At 40.3% G+C, this 17,273-nt stretch overlaps 1 protein-coding gene across 1 annotated transcript; it reads right to left on the reverse strand.

The window, feature by feature from the left end:
- Nucleotides 1–1,646: 1,646 nt before the first annotated feature.
- LOC135946130 (uncharacterized) lies at nucleotides 1,647–16,566 on the reverse strand. The gene is made up of 3 exons (XM_065494193.1): nucleotides 16,350–16,566; nucleotides 3,986–4,987; nucleotides 1,647–3,040 (listed from the first exon to the last, which is right to left on the reverse strand). Exons 2-3 carry the CDS (start codon nucleotides 4,954–4,956, stop codon nucleotides 2,800–2,802), a joined length of 1,212 nt encoding a protein of 403 aa, XP_065350265.1. The 5' UTR covers nucleotides 4,957–4,987; nucleotides 16,350–16,566; the 3' UTR covers nucleotides 1,647–2,799.
- Nucleotides 16,567–17,273: the final 707 nt, after the last annotated feature.

Genomic DNA, 17,273 nt, shown 5'->3' on the forward strand with positions numbered 1-17,273 from the left:
ACGAGAGCATCTCAATATCCTGTCAGACCGACGCGTTTATTGCTTGCATGATGCTGCTTTATTATATTTTCTTCCATGCTGCGGTGTCGGAATGCGGCTTTGCGTATAAGAAAAATGCACCTCGGATGTGTGTGTGTGTTCGTTTTATCTGCGCCCGCGCGCGCGGTGCACTTGCAATTTGCAGTCCGAGGACGTAATAATAGCACATGGTTGTAAACTAATTACGAGCGATGAAGATTCCTCAGCCTTGTAACCTTCTTTCCGCTCCACTTCGTCATTCCAGATACCTGGGTTGCATAATAATCTCGTTTCTGATCGCCTAATTGCAGCACGATTCGAATTTTTGCGTCGATAAATTATTACGAATCGCGAGAGTGCAGCTGCTGTTGCGAAATGCTGGAATTCGCGCCTTAATGAATGCAGCACGAGCCGAAACGAAATTTATGCGCCTTTTTACGATGTGTGCCTTTTGAACGTGTGAATGCACAATTGGGCAGACGAACTTTCGCGACTTTGTGCGGCGTTTTACTCGCAGGGAAATGCACATGGTGAAAAGTGATAAAGGGCGAATGTGAAATCACGGAACAATCAGCCGCCGCCGTGCGCATCCTCTACGCTCGAAACAATGACAATTTCTCTCACAGCACATCATGAAAACGTTTCTCACACTCGATAGGGCATAAACAAAGATATGGTATGAATGTAATGGACGACTATTTAAAAAAGGTATTATCGACTTAAAAGAAGAACGACGACGCGACTGGAAAGTTAACCTCCGTTTCTAAACAAATACCGCGTGGCTCTAATTAAGTCAATCTCAGGCTCCTTTCCTCTCAATACATAATATTAAAAATCTCTTCTTTCCCTTTCTAATGTTAATGGCCTCTCGAAAAACACGCTGTTACGAAACTGTCCTTTCTTTGTTCTGGTATCGCGACGTTTATATGTTATGCACAAAATCATTTCTAACTTTGACTCAAAAATGTTCTAATAATTGGGAAGGAGCTAAAATTTTGCCAGGTCGTCGTTTAAATTGGCTTCAAAGTTTGCATGCTAATGAACTGTATATGATTTACTTCACAATTTTTGCTCAAAATTCGCACACCGACGGGAGCAATCGAAATCAAGTGGAAAATCATTGACAAAAACCGTTTAATTTTTCTAGAAATGTGTTTATCACTGTAAACCCTTCTAAATTCAATTAAACACTTGCTAAAGGTAACAACGCAGTTGTAGTTAAGATCAACTTTAACTCTTCAACCTCAGCTGCAGCCGTCAAGCGAGAAGAGGAAAAATGCGTTTGAATATGGAAAGGTGCTCACAGCACACACCTGCGGACTTAATTGAATACTTTGTGAAGTGAAAACTAGCAACCTATACTCTGGAAATAACTCGATACGTCGTCGTGTATTTCCATAATAATTGAACGCGGGTAGAAATCCTCGACGAAATAGGTTATTGCGCCTGCCTGCTTCTTTTTTGACGAGAGATACACAATAAAAGCTGCGCTGCACGCTGGCCTACTCAAATCTGTGACATTTATATATATTATGTGTTTGTTGGCCTCTCGCTTGCTGCGGCCACAATGGCATTCCCTCGCGTCGTGTATGGAATGGACGAATGTACAAATTGAAACAAGCTCCGCATTCGTGGTTGGAAAAGACTGACGGTTATTTATTAATCGTTAAGTTTGACTTATTACTACATTTACAATCAAAGTACATATGTAACGCTATATCAATGCTCATTGCTTTGTTGATTACATTCATTATAATTTCCCTAAATGTATATTTGGAGCAACGAAGAAAACATTCAAATGTAAAAATCACAAAAAGCAGCAATAAAGATTGCATTGGGAAGATTTGGTAGCGTTTCAGTAACAGAAACAAGGCGTGCAAATATAATCAACTACACATCGTGAAACTTCCATTTGGTCGTAAATAAATGGTGATGCAATGTGCGAAATGCAAACCAAATATACAAGCTTTCAACTTTTATATAATTTTTAAATCCTGGAGTTGAAAACATTTTTTAATTAAAAAATTTCCAGCTGTCATCAGAAGTAAATTTCTAAGGTGTTTGTTCAAATATTGATAATTTTTTTAAATATGCGTTGTTAAATAATTTCTTTCGTGGCTACGCTTAAATTTAGATCATTAGGGACGAGCAAAACAAAAAATGGGTTTTCATTGATCGCCATGATATTCTGACCATTCAAATAAGAATTTTAATCATTACGTCGCAGTTTCTAAATGAATTATTTCTGCAAAATCTTTAAATTGAGAATTTACTCTGGATTTTAGATGAAAATCTAAGAAAAAACGTCAATTTTTTTATTTTCACGCTTTGTGACAGGACGTTTTTGATATCAAAATACTCCATTGTCTTCCATGCGATTATTTTTGTTTAGAGAAGAAGCAGCGGATAACTTGGCAAATCAAATAAAATGGTAAACGATTTGACAAATAAATTTTTTACCCAAAACAAATTATTTAGAGCTCGCGAGTAACTGAAAAAAATAATCACCTGTTTTTGCTCATCCCCATTTTTAATCATTTAAAAATGTAGAAATTTCAAACAGACCTTAAAATGTTCTCAACATGAAGAATCAGCAGCTCGGAAATAATTGAAAAGTAAAAGGTCAACACCATATGTATTGAGGTCAGCAGCGCTAGAAAAAGATTTCGACCTTTGCACACCCGGTTTGAAAGAGTGAAACCGCACACACAATAAAGGAAAGGAACAAGTCGATTAATCCACTTTTACATGTACACCTCTATACAGCAAGTAAGCACTGCTTTAATCGACTACCTGCACTGTCGCGTATGCACTGAAGGTGACCTTTTTGGGTTCGGCCAGCAGATCACCTTCGTACTTCTTGCTAGTCTTTTTAATAACTGGCTTGAGGGTGCTGAACTGGTGTGGCTCCCCCCTGTTCCTTGAGCAGCGCTTCAGGGTGCCGGCGATCGGCGCCAGCTCCTTCAGTTTCTGGGTGAGACCCTGAACCAAGCCATGACTCGGGGCAGGTTCAGGCGCATACCTGCAACATAAAACACGCACACACACACTTTAAAGTATTTTTCGTTTTTATTTTTTCTTCTCTTCTCGTGCGCTTCAAATATCTTAAGATGATTACTTCAAGATTAATGTTGTGGATTTCGCCTTGGGACGATGCTGGGTGAAAGGAGAGTCGTAAAAATAAAGCCGCGCGTTCAGGAAGATATTCAGATTTCGCACGTCAAGCAGCGAAAGCGAATTATTTTTCGCCTCTTTTCGGTTAATCCGCGTGGATATTTAATTTAAGAATTTAAGATAACTTGTCAACGTGGTGGAGCGTGTTACATATACATTTAAGATTGCGATCGTTCTCGGCGAAACTGGTTTCCGAAGGGGAAAAGTGGCGATTAGCATATATGCACGCTCCAGCGTAATTACGCGCGATTCAGATGCAGAGAGATTTTAATAAGTCTCGATTTTCGAATCGGCTCTGCGAATCTGGCGCAAGGCGGCGTGTTCTAACGATAGAAAATTTTAATAATGGCTCGTAAAGATATTGCTGATGCAATCTCGCGGCTCTCTGCGCGGCAATTAACGCCAATTATCGATGCAAGGCGCCGGCTTTTGCAAAAGCAATTAGCAGGTTAAATTTCTCTTTGTTCCTTTTATTATATAGAATTTTACAGTTGAAAATGACTGATCATATTTTTATGATTGTTTCTAGACGCATACAAAAGAAAAATCAAATATTTCACAAATGGTAACATTATATAATTATCTTCTGTAATCCGAGGGATATTAAAACTTAAATTTGATTTAAGCATCCTGTGTTGTACACCAGAGTTTAAAACGATTCTATAAGTATGATTTCAATCTTTAGATAGTATGATTCGTTCTTGTTTTATCGTCTTGTGACGATTGGAAGCTAAAAAAACGATCGTGTAAAATTCACAGCCGTTAGGAGGAGGTTCAAAGCACATTGACATACCTGAGCGGTTTGGGAGGTTGCGGGGGTGGCTGTGTCCGCCTGGACAAGGAGGGACTAACGCTGCGGCAACTGCGTCTGGAGCGACTGACCGGCGCCGACTGGCTGAGGACTAGTTCTGCAGTGGCCGGCACGCCGTACATCCACGTGAACTGCGGCTTGAGCAGCACCGGCGACGGCTTCGGGTCGACCACGTTGACTCGGACGAAGGTGCCCCTCAGGATGTCCTCGCCCGGCTTCCGGCGGACGAACCTCCGACGCTCGGGTCGTCTGGGAGGCTCGTCCCACTCGTCCTCGGGCACGTGGACGGAGAGCAGGGACGGCGGCTCCCTCTGCCTCACGTACTTGTCCCTCCACCTGTCCGGCAGGATGATGTCCAGTCGCTCCGGGGCGACGGGTTGGTTGTGGGACATGCGTTTCGCGCTCAGCATCTGCATCTTCATCCTCTTGCTGGTCTCCTGGTAGCAGGCGCTGAGACGCCGGACGCTGGCCTCGCTCTTGCACTCGAAGACCAGCGCCTCGAGACACGCGGGCGTGGGCCTCCGGGGGCCGTTCACCACCCACACAAGCACCCGCGGGAACGCCGGGTCCGAGTGGCAGAACACGATGTCCCGGAGGGCGAACTGCTCTTGCGGCACGCGCGTCGGCCCGCTGTCCAGCGAGTTGACTTGGTCGTCCAGGTCGGACACGCCCGAGCTGGTGTCCCCGGCGCGCTCCTCCACCTCGCCCCCGGACTTGGTGGAGGCCGAGTCATCCGACTCGAAGCCCTCGTCGTATTTGGGGCCGCGCACCTGCAGGCCGAGCTCGGAGCACCACAGCCAGTAAGTGGGACGGTGCGCCCCGGAGGCGGAGGAACGCAGCGTCCGCACAATGTTGGCGAGACGCGTGGCGTTTACGATGCCGGACACGCCTCGCCGACCCAACAGCAGGGCCTCCTCGGCCCCAGAGGGTACGGTTTTGTTTGGGGGTCCCATTGTCAGGACTCTGTCTCCGCGACTAGATCATCTGCGAACAATATTTAAAAATGTTATTAAATCAGTTTTTTTAGTTTTTTTTTTCAAATTAAATGCTAACTAGAATGATAGTGTTAATTTCGTATTTTCCCTGAAATTTCATGCTTGTTCTGGAATTGTCTCTGGACCTATCCCGCTTATTTCGGAGGCTGTCTATCGTAATCAGTGTGCTAACGAAATTTTATGTTTTACAAGAATTACATATTATTTGGCTCGCCTTCACGTTTCAAGATGTACTGAAGTAGTCTCCGGGTAATAAACACTTTAATCCGTTGCGCAGTGTGGCGCAAACAAAAAAAATGTAATTAATCACGTTGTTAGGGTGCAAAAAGGAGTGTGAAGGAGTGCAGCACCCTGCTTAGATTGCTTTTTAAATCTGAAAAAATGGGGATTTCGGAGGTTTCTCAATGGATTTGTTGGTAAACTTGGCAGCTAGAGGTGAGCAAAAAATGAAAAAAAACTTCGAACTTTTTTGAAGAATCTAGCTCAAATAAAATATACTTCTTTTTTAAAAAATAATTTCGCAATAAATGAATAAATTGTACAAAAATATCTTGAATGAGGCTGCCTATATATATACTTTTTGCATTATTTATGGATCGATATACGTTTGAAATTACTACTCGACTAGAAAAACAATTTATCGGAAATCCACACAACCTTCAATGCGCATAGAGTGCATACATAAAAAACAATTGATTAGTATTGCAAGGTGTGCCACAAGGTATCACGTGCGGGCAGAAAGGTCGCGCATGATATAACTGATAGGCTGCATTTCCTAGAAAATCAGGAGTCCGATCAAAGGTGTGCTCAGTCAATCGAGTGTTGAGGGTGAGCTGCTGATTGAAATTCTATTCCCAGCTTCCTCTTGGCGCAGCGCAGAGGAAGCTCATACTATCACGCAGGAATTATTATCGTATTGACTTCTCTATGAGTTATTGCATTTGTCCTTCCGACTGTGGCAAAAAAGAACAATGCACGGTACTGATATAAGGATTTGCAAAATTAGTCGATTTTTGCTAATTTGAGAGAATAGTTGGTTAATATTATGATTCTAAACGTTCAACATATTCATATTTTCGGTCCGCCAAGTGCCTTAAATGAAGTTGCTGTTTTTTCCCTTTATCGTTTTATAGGAAAAACTAAATTTTTAGAAATGTAAACATTGAAAAACGCGTTTACCAGATTATCTGTGAACAGCGACCACTGGAAAAAGGCGTAACTCCTGGGAATTTTGAAATGTTGGGGCCTGGTGCCCCGGAAAATGAAAAAAGAAGGCGTGTCACGTATCGCAAAGCGCGGAAAATCGTCATATTTGTTGTTTTCGCCAAGATTTTCTGCTAATATCATGACAAAATATCCAGTTACTGGTTTGCAGCAATAATACTAAAATTATTGATTTCCAAACGCGTCAATATGATGATTTGAACTCAATTGATGGCACACACCATGATGTAGAGGATACTCAGAAAGAACAATCAGCTTTGCACATCTGTACTGATAATTTTTCATCCAATATTTGGTTTATAATAATCACGTTTCCGCTCTGTGTGCAAGCAGACGGCGCGAGGAATAATCGATTGCCTTCGAAAAAATGGCCTATATAGTGGGCAAACAAAAAGTGACAGTTCAGCAAATCAGATTTGCGCTGTTTGGCGCATCACCTAATAGCATTTTGTTCTTCTCGCGTTGCTAATTGGGGACGATATGGTTTGAAGACCTCCCATTGAGTGCAGCTTGCAAGGGCAGGCGCAAATACCCGTGATCAAAGCGGAAGCCAAGCATAACCATTTAGCCATTTAGTGAGAGAACAAAGGTGCTGTATTAAGGTGGACAATCCGTGGGAATCGGTGAAGCAGAGCAACCTTCACGGAATTTAGCCCAAAAAACGAACGCGTCGTCGATATAATATATTTTATGAGGCTCCTTTACCTTGGCCTTTGGAAATGCGTCGCATTTGTGTAGTTGAATTTATTTTGCAAGCGGATGCCACGCCCGTGATTAGTGAAAAATTATTGCACTCGGCAGCCAACTACTGCATTTGAATTTGAAATTTCGTCCTCGAGGCGATAATTTTTAAATTACACTCGAGTGCGACAGTGATAACCTTGGCAGTGGCTCTTGGTATTTTTTCTGCTTTTGGCTCACTTCCCGCGGTATTTCTGATGATGACTGTCATGGGAAAAGATCCTCATTGTCCATTCCGCGACCCTCTGCATAGAAGAAAAGGTACAAAAAGCGAATTGCTGTTGTTGCGTGCGAAAATTGTGCGCCGCAATTATGTTGTTGAGACAGCCAGCCATAGCAATTAGACAGCATTACACCCAGGGAATTAATCATTCCACTTCATATCAAGAGAGACAGACACACGTGAAAAGTTTTCGAGTTAGGAGGTTTTTAATATTATCAGCGAGAGCTTTTCACGGAGGCCACGCTGGAAATTATGTTATGCAAAAGCCCAAGTTATTTCCATAACTCATGTCTTCCTGTTGTTGGCTGTAATTATTCCCCGGTGTGACACGATGTCAAGTTTGTATGTGTTAATAGCTATTTTTGTCGGTGTGTGGCACGATTCCATACAAATTCAGAATCACATTAACCAAATTCCGCAATATTCATCTGCTAATGGTTTTCGCTGTTTTGAAATTGGCTGGACGGAAAATGAGATAATTGCTTTGTGTAGTTTATTTTTATGATCCATAAAAAATTAATCATTGATCCAGGAAAATCGATAAAACTGATTATATTTCTTTAATTTTCTTCATATATTCTGATCCTATCTGCAAGGAAAGTAAATCGATTATTTAATCAGAATTTTAGTCGATAATCCTATTAAACAAATCAAATTTTACTGTGCCACGTACTACGCTTTTTTATTGATCTTCCTAGGAAAAAAGCCCCCATTTCAAAATTCCCGCAAATTCTAATAAAAAAACGTCCAATTTACGAATTTACCACGCCTTCTTTTTTAATTTTCCGGGAAACCACGCCCCAATTTAACAATCACGCGAGTTGCACCCTCTTTCAGTGGTCGCTGTTCACTTCATGAGAATCCAGTGAACTTGTTTTTCGATGAAAAATTGCCAAATAAATTTTGTAAGTGGCTATTTCACTTAAATCACTTGGCAAAATCAATAAAATTTATTATTATTATTTATTTATTTGTTTATAAACCGAACATTCTCTTCCAAGTCAATTATTTAATGAGCAAATTTTTGAACCAAAAAATAAAAATCGATAATTTTTGCACGTCTCTAAATAATCGTGATTGATTTAAAACCTTGCAGGTATATTTAATAAAGCGCACGACTCGATTCGTAACAGTTTATGATGTGATGATATAACTTTCATTTTGATTGTGCATGAGTGAAAAATGTTGTCACTTTTCACTCACAATAGCTTTTGAAATGTTTTGATGGCACACACGCGAGCAGTTTGGAACGAAATGCCTGCACATCTGCGCTGAACGCCCGCTGATTTTCATGCGGTCATTGGCAGTTTCGTTGTGTAACACGATTTCGCCGAGCAAATCCAATCAGCGTCAGCGAAAGTGCAGCTGATTAATCAAATCAAGACGACAACGATCCGCCAGCCACAAGACCTGATAAAATCAAATAATCCCGTGGTGTGTATTCGCTCGATTTGCGTTGAAATGACAGCAAATCAATCGACTGAGAGATGCAAAAGTGAAACTCGACCAGGATGTTATTTATTTATCTGCGGAATGCTCTCATGAAAATGGCTTACTTACTTATTTATTTACAGTGTTTTTATTTAATGAGCTTGAATATGCCGCACACAGAGCGCCGAGCACTTTCAATTTCAGAGAGGGAAAAACCGAAAAATTATATTGCTGCGGGGAGAGAAAGATACAGCATCAGTGGAAATGATTATTAAATTACAATCACGCAGCAGCGGCGCATGTAATAAAATAGGCATAAGCTCACGAGAGCAGGTGGCGAGGACGAACGAAATTTTCTTTTCGCTCGGTTCATTATACGATTTTAAAAGGCAATCAAAACATCCAGCGTCTGTACATAATGACTGCACAACTTTTGCTGGATTTTATAATATTCTCCTTCACTTTTTTTCTCGACTTTCCACTAATGACCACCGTGTGTGAGCGTATGGATGCTGCGCGATGCCGATGCCGAGCGGCGACTCTAATTTTATTGAGTTTTTATCTCGGAACATGATCGTTCCTCGAAAAACGCTAATTATAAAAGCCGCCCGACGCTTTCGTAGCTTATAGCTGTTTGTTTGGGTGCAGCATCGAGGTTTTTTTATTTTTATTTTCAGGATTATAAAACTCGCGGCTCTCGGCTCAGCCTCCAAGATATTATTTAACAGTTTTTGTGAGTTTAATTTCGGCTGCCTTTCGAGAGCACGAGAATGATAGATGTAATTACATATCCGAGCCGAAATTAAGGATCGGCGGAAAGATGATGAACTCATCCGCGCCTTTGTTGCAATCTTCCTTTTTTTAAATCACGGCTGTTATTTTTCTCAATGCTTTCGCGAGCGATGATTAAATTTATGGTTGTAATTTTTGTGTCTGTACTCGCGTTGGTGTCAAATAAATTTTTATAATCTTCCTGCGCGAGGAAAGGTCAGAATTTAATTGCTGCTGCTTTTAAAAAGCGTGATCGGTGGATTAATTTATTGCTCTAATAAATTACGAAATTTGTCGTTAGCAATTTTCAGGAAACACCTCATCATGATGAAATCTGCTGCTTGTGCTCTATTTTGCGCTTGAAAAACTGAATATTCTTTCCTCCTAGGCTCCAATGAGACGGAAAATCAGGAAGACGCTTCAACAACCAGTGACTCGTTAACTTTTTGAGCTGAGCTACGATGCGCTTGTTTCATTATTTGACGATCATTGTTTCAGGTGAATAGAGATATTTTACTTTGGCAAAAACCTTATCAAGAATATTCCCACATTGTGTTCAGCGGCAATAAACAGTAAAATAGTCGTTTTGGATCATAAAAAGAGGCGCTTTGAATATTGATGTCAACCTGCAAGGCATGCATTGCGTGTGTGTTGTCTTTTTTGAATGGTGCGTTTAATTTTGTTTTTTTGGGGGGGGGGGAAGTCGTAAAGACTATTCAGGATGACACAACGAAGCAAACAGACAATAACGAGAGGCAAAAAAGTAGCAGCACAGGATAAATAAAACGTAACCGTGGCATTTGGTTAGCCTCCACTTATAGAGGACGCACCATTTAAACAAGTTTGGTAAACTGCGCTGCAGTTCAAATCACATGAGTCACTCACTGACTTGATTGAGTATATTTACAAGTGAGGTCAATTTAGCGTTCAATTGAAACGAACCTTTTTCTCTGTCAAGACCATATTAACTAGACCTATTAATACAACAAGAAAATTGGTTTGAGATCCGCTCATGATCTCAAAATTTAACTAGCTCCCAATTTTTCAATTGTAGCTCTTGGTTAATTTTACAGATAATATTTAGTTTCAATTTTTAAAAAAAAAATTTTTAAGTGCCGCCATGACTAAAAAAGCCACGAGCTAACCACGAATAATTGGAAAAAATGACACCTCAACCAGGTTTTCTTTGAATAGGGACCACTGTAATATGGCGCAACTCGCAGAAATTATGAAATAGGAGTGTGGTTCCCCAGAAAATTAAACAGAAGGCGTGACACGTTTAATAAAGAGCGGTAACACTGATATTTTTACTTTTTTACTGATGAATCAGGGAAATTTTGGCGTGGTCGGGGTGCGTGGTTTCCCGGAAAATTAAAAAAAGGTGTTGCAAGTGTAACAAAGAGCGGGAAAATTGTTCAATTTGACGTTTTCACTGTGATTTTCAGGTGGTAAAATACTGATTAAAATAGTTTTGAATGAATAAAATAAATAGAGGTCTCGGCCAGCCGCGCTGCACCGCGCCAGCCGGCAATTTTTACGTCACGTGGGCAGCCGCCAGCCGCCGTGAATCAGGCTAAGCTGCACAACCACTTAAGCCGCCGGTGAATAAGGGTCGAAAAATTAAAAAGTGCAGGAGAAATACTGCCTTCCGGCCCTTCGGGCTGTTAAGCAATCCAACTTCACGTTTAAAATATTGTCAGCCGCGCCAGCCACCAGTGAAAATGGCGAGCCGCCGCCGAGAAAAATGTTCGGCTAAGCTGGTCCCGCCAGCCGCTGCCTTAAATCTCACGGCTGATTGTGAGACCTCTAATAATAAATTTATAAAAGCGTCAGATAGCCTAAAAACTCATGTTTTGTGCTCACTAAATGGTCTGAAAAAAATTAATTATCGGTTTTGCACATCCCTGAACATCTTGCGCATATTTTTTCCCCAAAACCGTGCCTTTTACTGTGTACAGTGTATCATTAAAAGCGAAACAACTTTCCACTTTCTTATCAAACGCGAAAACAAAAAGGGCTTTTCGCGACAGTAATAATTGGAGCTTTCCTCTGGCCCCTGCTGCGAACGCCAATTGTGTCTGCGGCATGCAGGTTTGCAGGTTTGCTCTTTTGTTTTTTTCTCGTCTGGCTGGATATGCCCAAATGGGGATCGTGTGTATGTGTGTGTGTGTGATTGCTTCTCTCGAGCCAAGTGAATGGGCTGAAATAACAGCACTATCACCGGCACGCTACTTGGACTTGTTTTCCTGCCAATCACTATGCAATGCCTACTAACCTATTGCCGCGCGCGCATCCTTTTTAATTGTCTCGCCGCGCGTCTCTTTCACCGCCGCGCCGCGCACCGTGAATCAGAGAGACGTACGCGACACTGGACCGAAAAGCAGCGCCGATTTCTTTTCTGCAGGCAGGCAGGGGCCTTGCTTGTCGTGACTCTGCTGTTAAGCAGGTTCAAACAATCATGACACTGCACAAAAACTCTTTCCCTGCGTGCGTGTGCATGGGTACAATCCGCCGCCGGTGTTTGTTTTCCGTGGGTACAGTGAGAAACTCTGCCTTTTGCGCGCTGTATGGGTGACATCAATGTTGATGCAGCGGAGAGAAAGATGTATATTATTACAACTAAAAAAATGTGCCCACTGTGTGTGAAACAACAAAGCAGGCTTGAAACAGAATCTCTAGATGCGGCGTGTCTCAAAAGTACCAAATGAAAGCAAGAAGCTCCTCTTGCTCTGCTGTTTGCACACTTTTGTTTTTCGTCTTGTTCGGCCGCCAAAAATAAGGTCAGTACGGGCAAGACAAGTGTCACACAATTGAGAAGATGAAAGGTTGATGAAAGTATGACAAATCTCAAGTGCATCTTTCATGTTTTAAACAAATAATGTGTTTTAATATTATGACTGCTAGCAGAAATATTAATCTAAAAGTAGTGTCATGAGGTCATCCAGCACCTGAGGCATGTTTTGCCAATTTTACGATGAAAATACTTAATTATTTTAATTGGTGCCGTTTGTAGTTAAAATAAGAATATTTTTTTATCAATCGATTTTGAGGAGAACATCCGTAAATAATCATTTTCTAAACGATATAAATTTATTGATTTTGCCAAAAGTGCCACCAGTAAAAATTCCGCAAGCTTTTCCCCTCTTAAAACGATAGAGAAAAACCAAAAGAAAATTTAATAAAGCATTTTACGTGTCGCGAAGCGCAGAAAAATCGTAATTTTTCATTTTGTACTGATAATGAAAGTTTCCGCTGAAATCCTGATTTAATTTAAGATTCAAAGAAAATAATACAGAAATAATCAGCATTTTATAACTTATTTTCAAAATGCTTCAGAATACTCAAAAACTCCTCGATTATTTCATTTTTATAAGAATGATTATTTTCCCTCAAAGGATTCAACTTCATATTTATTTTGAAATTTCCAAATGCACAAAGTTAAGCTCTGCTCATTTAAATATTTATTCTTTTGGCTTAAGTGAAATTAGCATATCGCTCTGACAATTCAGAGAAAGAATAATAAGCACAACGACGATAGATCCGTTTGTTGTAAACCCAAGGAGGCAAAACACCTTGTCCTTCAGGGCTGCTCGTCAGAAAGCAAACATTGAGAGCGGACGCATCGTCTCTCCTCTCATTGGCCTTTCCCATGCAGCACAAGCAAAACGGCCGCACGTCACTTGGCAATGGCTATTTGCTTTGTGAGTGCCAGCAGCTGTAAAAACCAAACTGCAGACGATTCCTTGAAGTTGCACAAACTTCCTGCTGCTAATTTCACGTCGGCGCGGCGACAGCAAAACGCATTATTTGCATGTCACGGCGCCGTCAAACGCAAGAGCCGGCTAATCCAATTAGAGAATGTGACATAACCCTAGAGCAGGAAAAACAATGAACAATCGCACACGCATTTTGAAGGGAAAACAGGCAAAAGTTTTAGTTCCCCGACCGCGAATGTCACGCGAACGTTATTGTTCTCGAGAATCGGTTCAAAAATTGCCATTGCGCGGCAAATTGCGCCGTTTGAGGAGGACAGCCGGCAATTTGGTCCTCGCTCCTTCCTCAATGGCAGGAAAATAATGCGCATACGAATATCGCAATTTCCTTTTTGTTGCGAAAGTACTTTTAACTAGTTTTTGCACGACATCAGTCTAAGTCAACTTTTCTCATCAGAACTTAAAATAAAGGGGTAGTCATTGCGCAGTTTTTTTGCAAAATTCCGATGGTAGAATCAGAGAATTGGAGGTTGTAATATTCGCAAAACACGCTAAACATAAAAAGAGTCGAAAAGTTCGGGTTTTGAAGAGTAATAATTTCTCGGAAATAAAAAAAAAACATTTTCACAGAAGTCATGGGACAACTTTTGCGTAAATTTGCATAATTATAAAATCCTGAGCTCATTTTCGAAATTTTAATTAGAAATAAAATCAGCAGTGACCTTTAATCTTGACCTAGAACAGCAAATTTGGTTTTAGTTCGATTGGGCTTGGCAGGAGGAATCCAAAGCAAACCTTTTTTTAAATACACCATGGGGAGAGGAGATACAATGTTTATGACGTAAAATGTACTAGTAAAGACTAATTTCTTGAATTTGCTTAACCTCATAATGCAAACCGACCCGTAACATTTCGTCTCTGTATTTGAACCTCAGCAGCTAAAAGTTCACAAGTAAATATTTAATGCAGATAAATTATTTATGTTAGCAGCAATATTTTTAAATAAAGAAATTTCTCTGCAGCCAATTGGATTTCTTTGATAATTTTGTAGAGTTGTTTCCAAGAATTTTTTATGCTAGATCGAGAGCCACATCATTTTATTGGCCATGAAAGCGTTAGATGTAGAGAGCTGGCGGATAAATTGTAAAATTCTAATTTCATTTCTACGCAGGATTATCAACCAGAGCTTCACTAATTACTAAATTGCTAATCAGGCAAGAATGTGGTTCATCCTTTGTTGGGCGCTCGAGCCGCCGCGTTCACCGGGAGCGAAAAAGAAACTTTCTTAAGCCGACAACACGAACGAAGGACCAAAAGTCGAGAGTAAGCATTTAATTGCACGTGAGAATCGAGAAAAAAAGAGCCAAAGAGTCACCGAAAACGTGGAAGGAGAAGTGTGTCATATTTTATCTTCAAGTGCCACGAAAAATATAAATTCAGTTTTGGCACTTTGCATATTATCTCAGGAAACACAGTTTCCACGAGATGAATGCGAATTTGCACGCACGCGGCTGATTATGCTATTAACAATTTGCTTTCTCCTTTCGTTCGCACAAACACACACACACACATGCCCTGACAGATTTATGTAAATATCGCCGCGTCGTGGAATATAGAAGTGCACTGAACTCGCCTCGAGCTTTGAAATCACACTCAAGGCAATATAAATAGACCAGGAATTTACAAGTAGGAAATTTCTTTCTCTTTCACTCGCTCAATGCATGTCTGGTGGATTGGAAAAATTGCACGCTTTCGCAATGCCGCTCATTTTTGAACGCTTTATGGCAAATATTAGCGATTTATTGTGCAACGCAATCCGATTTAATTGCTTCAGGAAATATTTCGTGTTTGATAATCCATTTCACTCTTGGCTGACGCAAAGATTCAGAGGCGTGAAATGTTTATTTTTTATTTTAGTGAGTTGACTAAACGAGGTCGCGTGCGTTTGGTCCAGTGACTTTTTATTAATCTTATGAATTCTTCGCATTCGTTGAAAACATTCATTTTAATTATATCAAGAAGTATCATGTGCCTCGGAAAACAGAAAAAATTACATTCCTTAGAACACTCTTAATGAGTTAAAGTGTATAATAAAAGTAAGCGGATAATGGAATTAAAAATAGGATGATCTAAGTAGGATACTATTTTAATTGAACATTTAATTATACTTGCTCTATAAATGCTAATTTACTAGTTCTAAACTTCAGACATAACTCGAAAAAACGTAACTTATTCATTTAAATAAAACATGAGGCGCAAAGTCGAGTTTTTTCAATAAAATTCATCGGTTTAATTAATATAAAATAAACAACAATACCAATAAAATAGATATTAGAATCAACAAGTCGATATTTTAATGAAAGAAAAAAAACAAATGCAAACGTTTTAAAAGTCCCCTGCTGACGATAATCTTTAGCCGGCACTTTGAAGTTTTAAAACGCTTGTTCACATAATTGTCGTCGATCACTAATAACTTAATCTCGACGAGCAGCTTTTACTCAGCAAAATCTTTCCAAACAATTTGTTTTAATTATAAATGGCGAACAATCTTCACCTTCAAAATGCCTCTACGACACAATGGAAATAATTAAATTGATTTGTTATAGGTTGACAAATAACAATATTTCAAATTGTTGGCTCTCTAATTTAATTAATTAAAAATCTCTATTATGTGCAACAAATTGCTGATTTGCCGAATTTCTAAAAAGTAATACATTTTGTAAATTATTTTTCGCTTGACTTTGATATCTAACGTCGCGATCTATCCAATTGTGTGCGAATTAAAAGATAAATGTCCCTTCAGGCGAAATTAATTATGATTTTCAATGAGGAGACAGTGCTCGCAGCTTGATTAGCATGCACAAACATTTGAGCCGGTTTTCTAAAAAAATTAAAAGGCAACATGAGAAAATTTTAGCGCTCTCCTAATTTTTAGATAATTTTAAAGGCACACATTTTTCCAAATTTTTGGTACAGTTCCACTTAAGAATTAAACCAATCACGGCCCTATTTTTTATTTAAAATAGTTCAGGAGAAAATACAAATTCCATTATAAATGAAAGGTGCAACCTGGAGCCGTTCACTGAGATAGAAATAATCAACCTATTCAATCTGACCAGTGCATTCCTGGGCGTGCACCACATTGTCGCAAAACAGCAAATCCGCGAAGCAAAAAGCGAAAGGAAACCGCCTAACCAAAACACGCAAAAATGCGGAATTGTTTGTTTGTGTTGGTGCAAAGTACTTACATTCGAGAAAGCAGAAAATGGTCCTGCGGTGGCTGCTTGCTATCCCGTGGCAAAGAAAAAAAACCGGCACAAACACTGTCGTCGTCGGACTGTATAATCAATCACTGGATCGGGCAGAGAGCGAGCTGGACAGCAGCCACTGAGGAGAAACAACTTTTTGGGCCGGTGCAGAGAGGCAGACTGAGTGTGCCGCGAGAGAATCCGCCGCGCCGCCGCGAGTGTGGCACATTTTCTGCGGCCCCTCCTCTCTCTCTCTCCGCGCTCAGCAGCCTTCTCTCGCAGGTGCGCCTCTCGCACAATCTAGGCTACACAGATTTTCATTAATGCACATCACCTGCAGCGCAAAATTGTTGTGAGCTGCGGCCGCTCGCTCGCTCACTCGCAATCAAAGATGGAGCCGTGCATGCTTGACCCGTGGAAAAACAATGTGCAGCTTTTTCCTCGTGATGAGCGCCAACTCGATTTTTTTTTCGTTATTTCACCGGCAATCAAAAAATTTTCACTTTCTCTGAACTCGGAGCAGAGATTTTTTTAACTTTTATGGTGCGCTGTAAAGATAATTGTGCGGTGCTTCCACCGAATTCGGCCCTCTGAACTCTCGCTGCTGCTTCTATTTTTTCCTTGTGTGCTCGTAAAAATCAATATAGATATAGTGCAATTTTATTGCTCTGCTCCTGATACTTCATCTTAACTTCATTCCTTGCCAGCTTCATAGGTTTTATTTTCAAATTAAAAGCATTCAAGCTGGATTTTACAAAAAAAATATGTCTTTGACGAGGCATATATACACGAAATAATTTTCCTCTGAAGTAATTTCATCATGTAGGTGGTAGGATTTCTCTCCTTTAAAATTACTTACCAAATATTCCAGGTAGTTCTTGCCTCTGTGGATGTTGTTTGGCAAAAGTAAAACCAATTGAAAAA

Source organism: Cloeon dipterum, chromosome X, assembly GCF_949628265.1.
Source record: "Cloeon dipterum chromosome X, ieCloDipt1.1, whole genome shotgun sequence".
NCBI lineage: Eukaryota > Metazoa > Arthropoda > Insecta > Ephemeroptera > Baetidae > Cloeon > Cloeon dipterum.

Coding starts and splice junctions, on each gene's coding strand:
- LOC135946130 (XM_065494193.1), bottom strand. CDS start 4,956: ATGGGACCCCCAAACAAAACCGTACCCTCTGGGGCCGAGGAGGCCCTG. Junction 3,041..3,985: donor CAACCTCCCAAACCGCTCAG/GTATGTCAATGT, acceptor TTTATGTTGCAG/GTATGCGCCTGAACCTGCCC.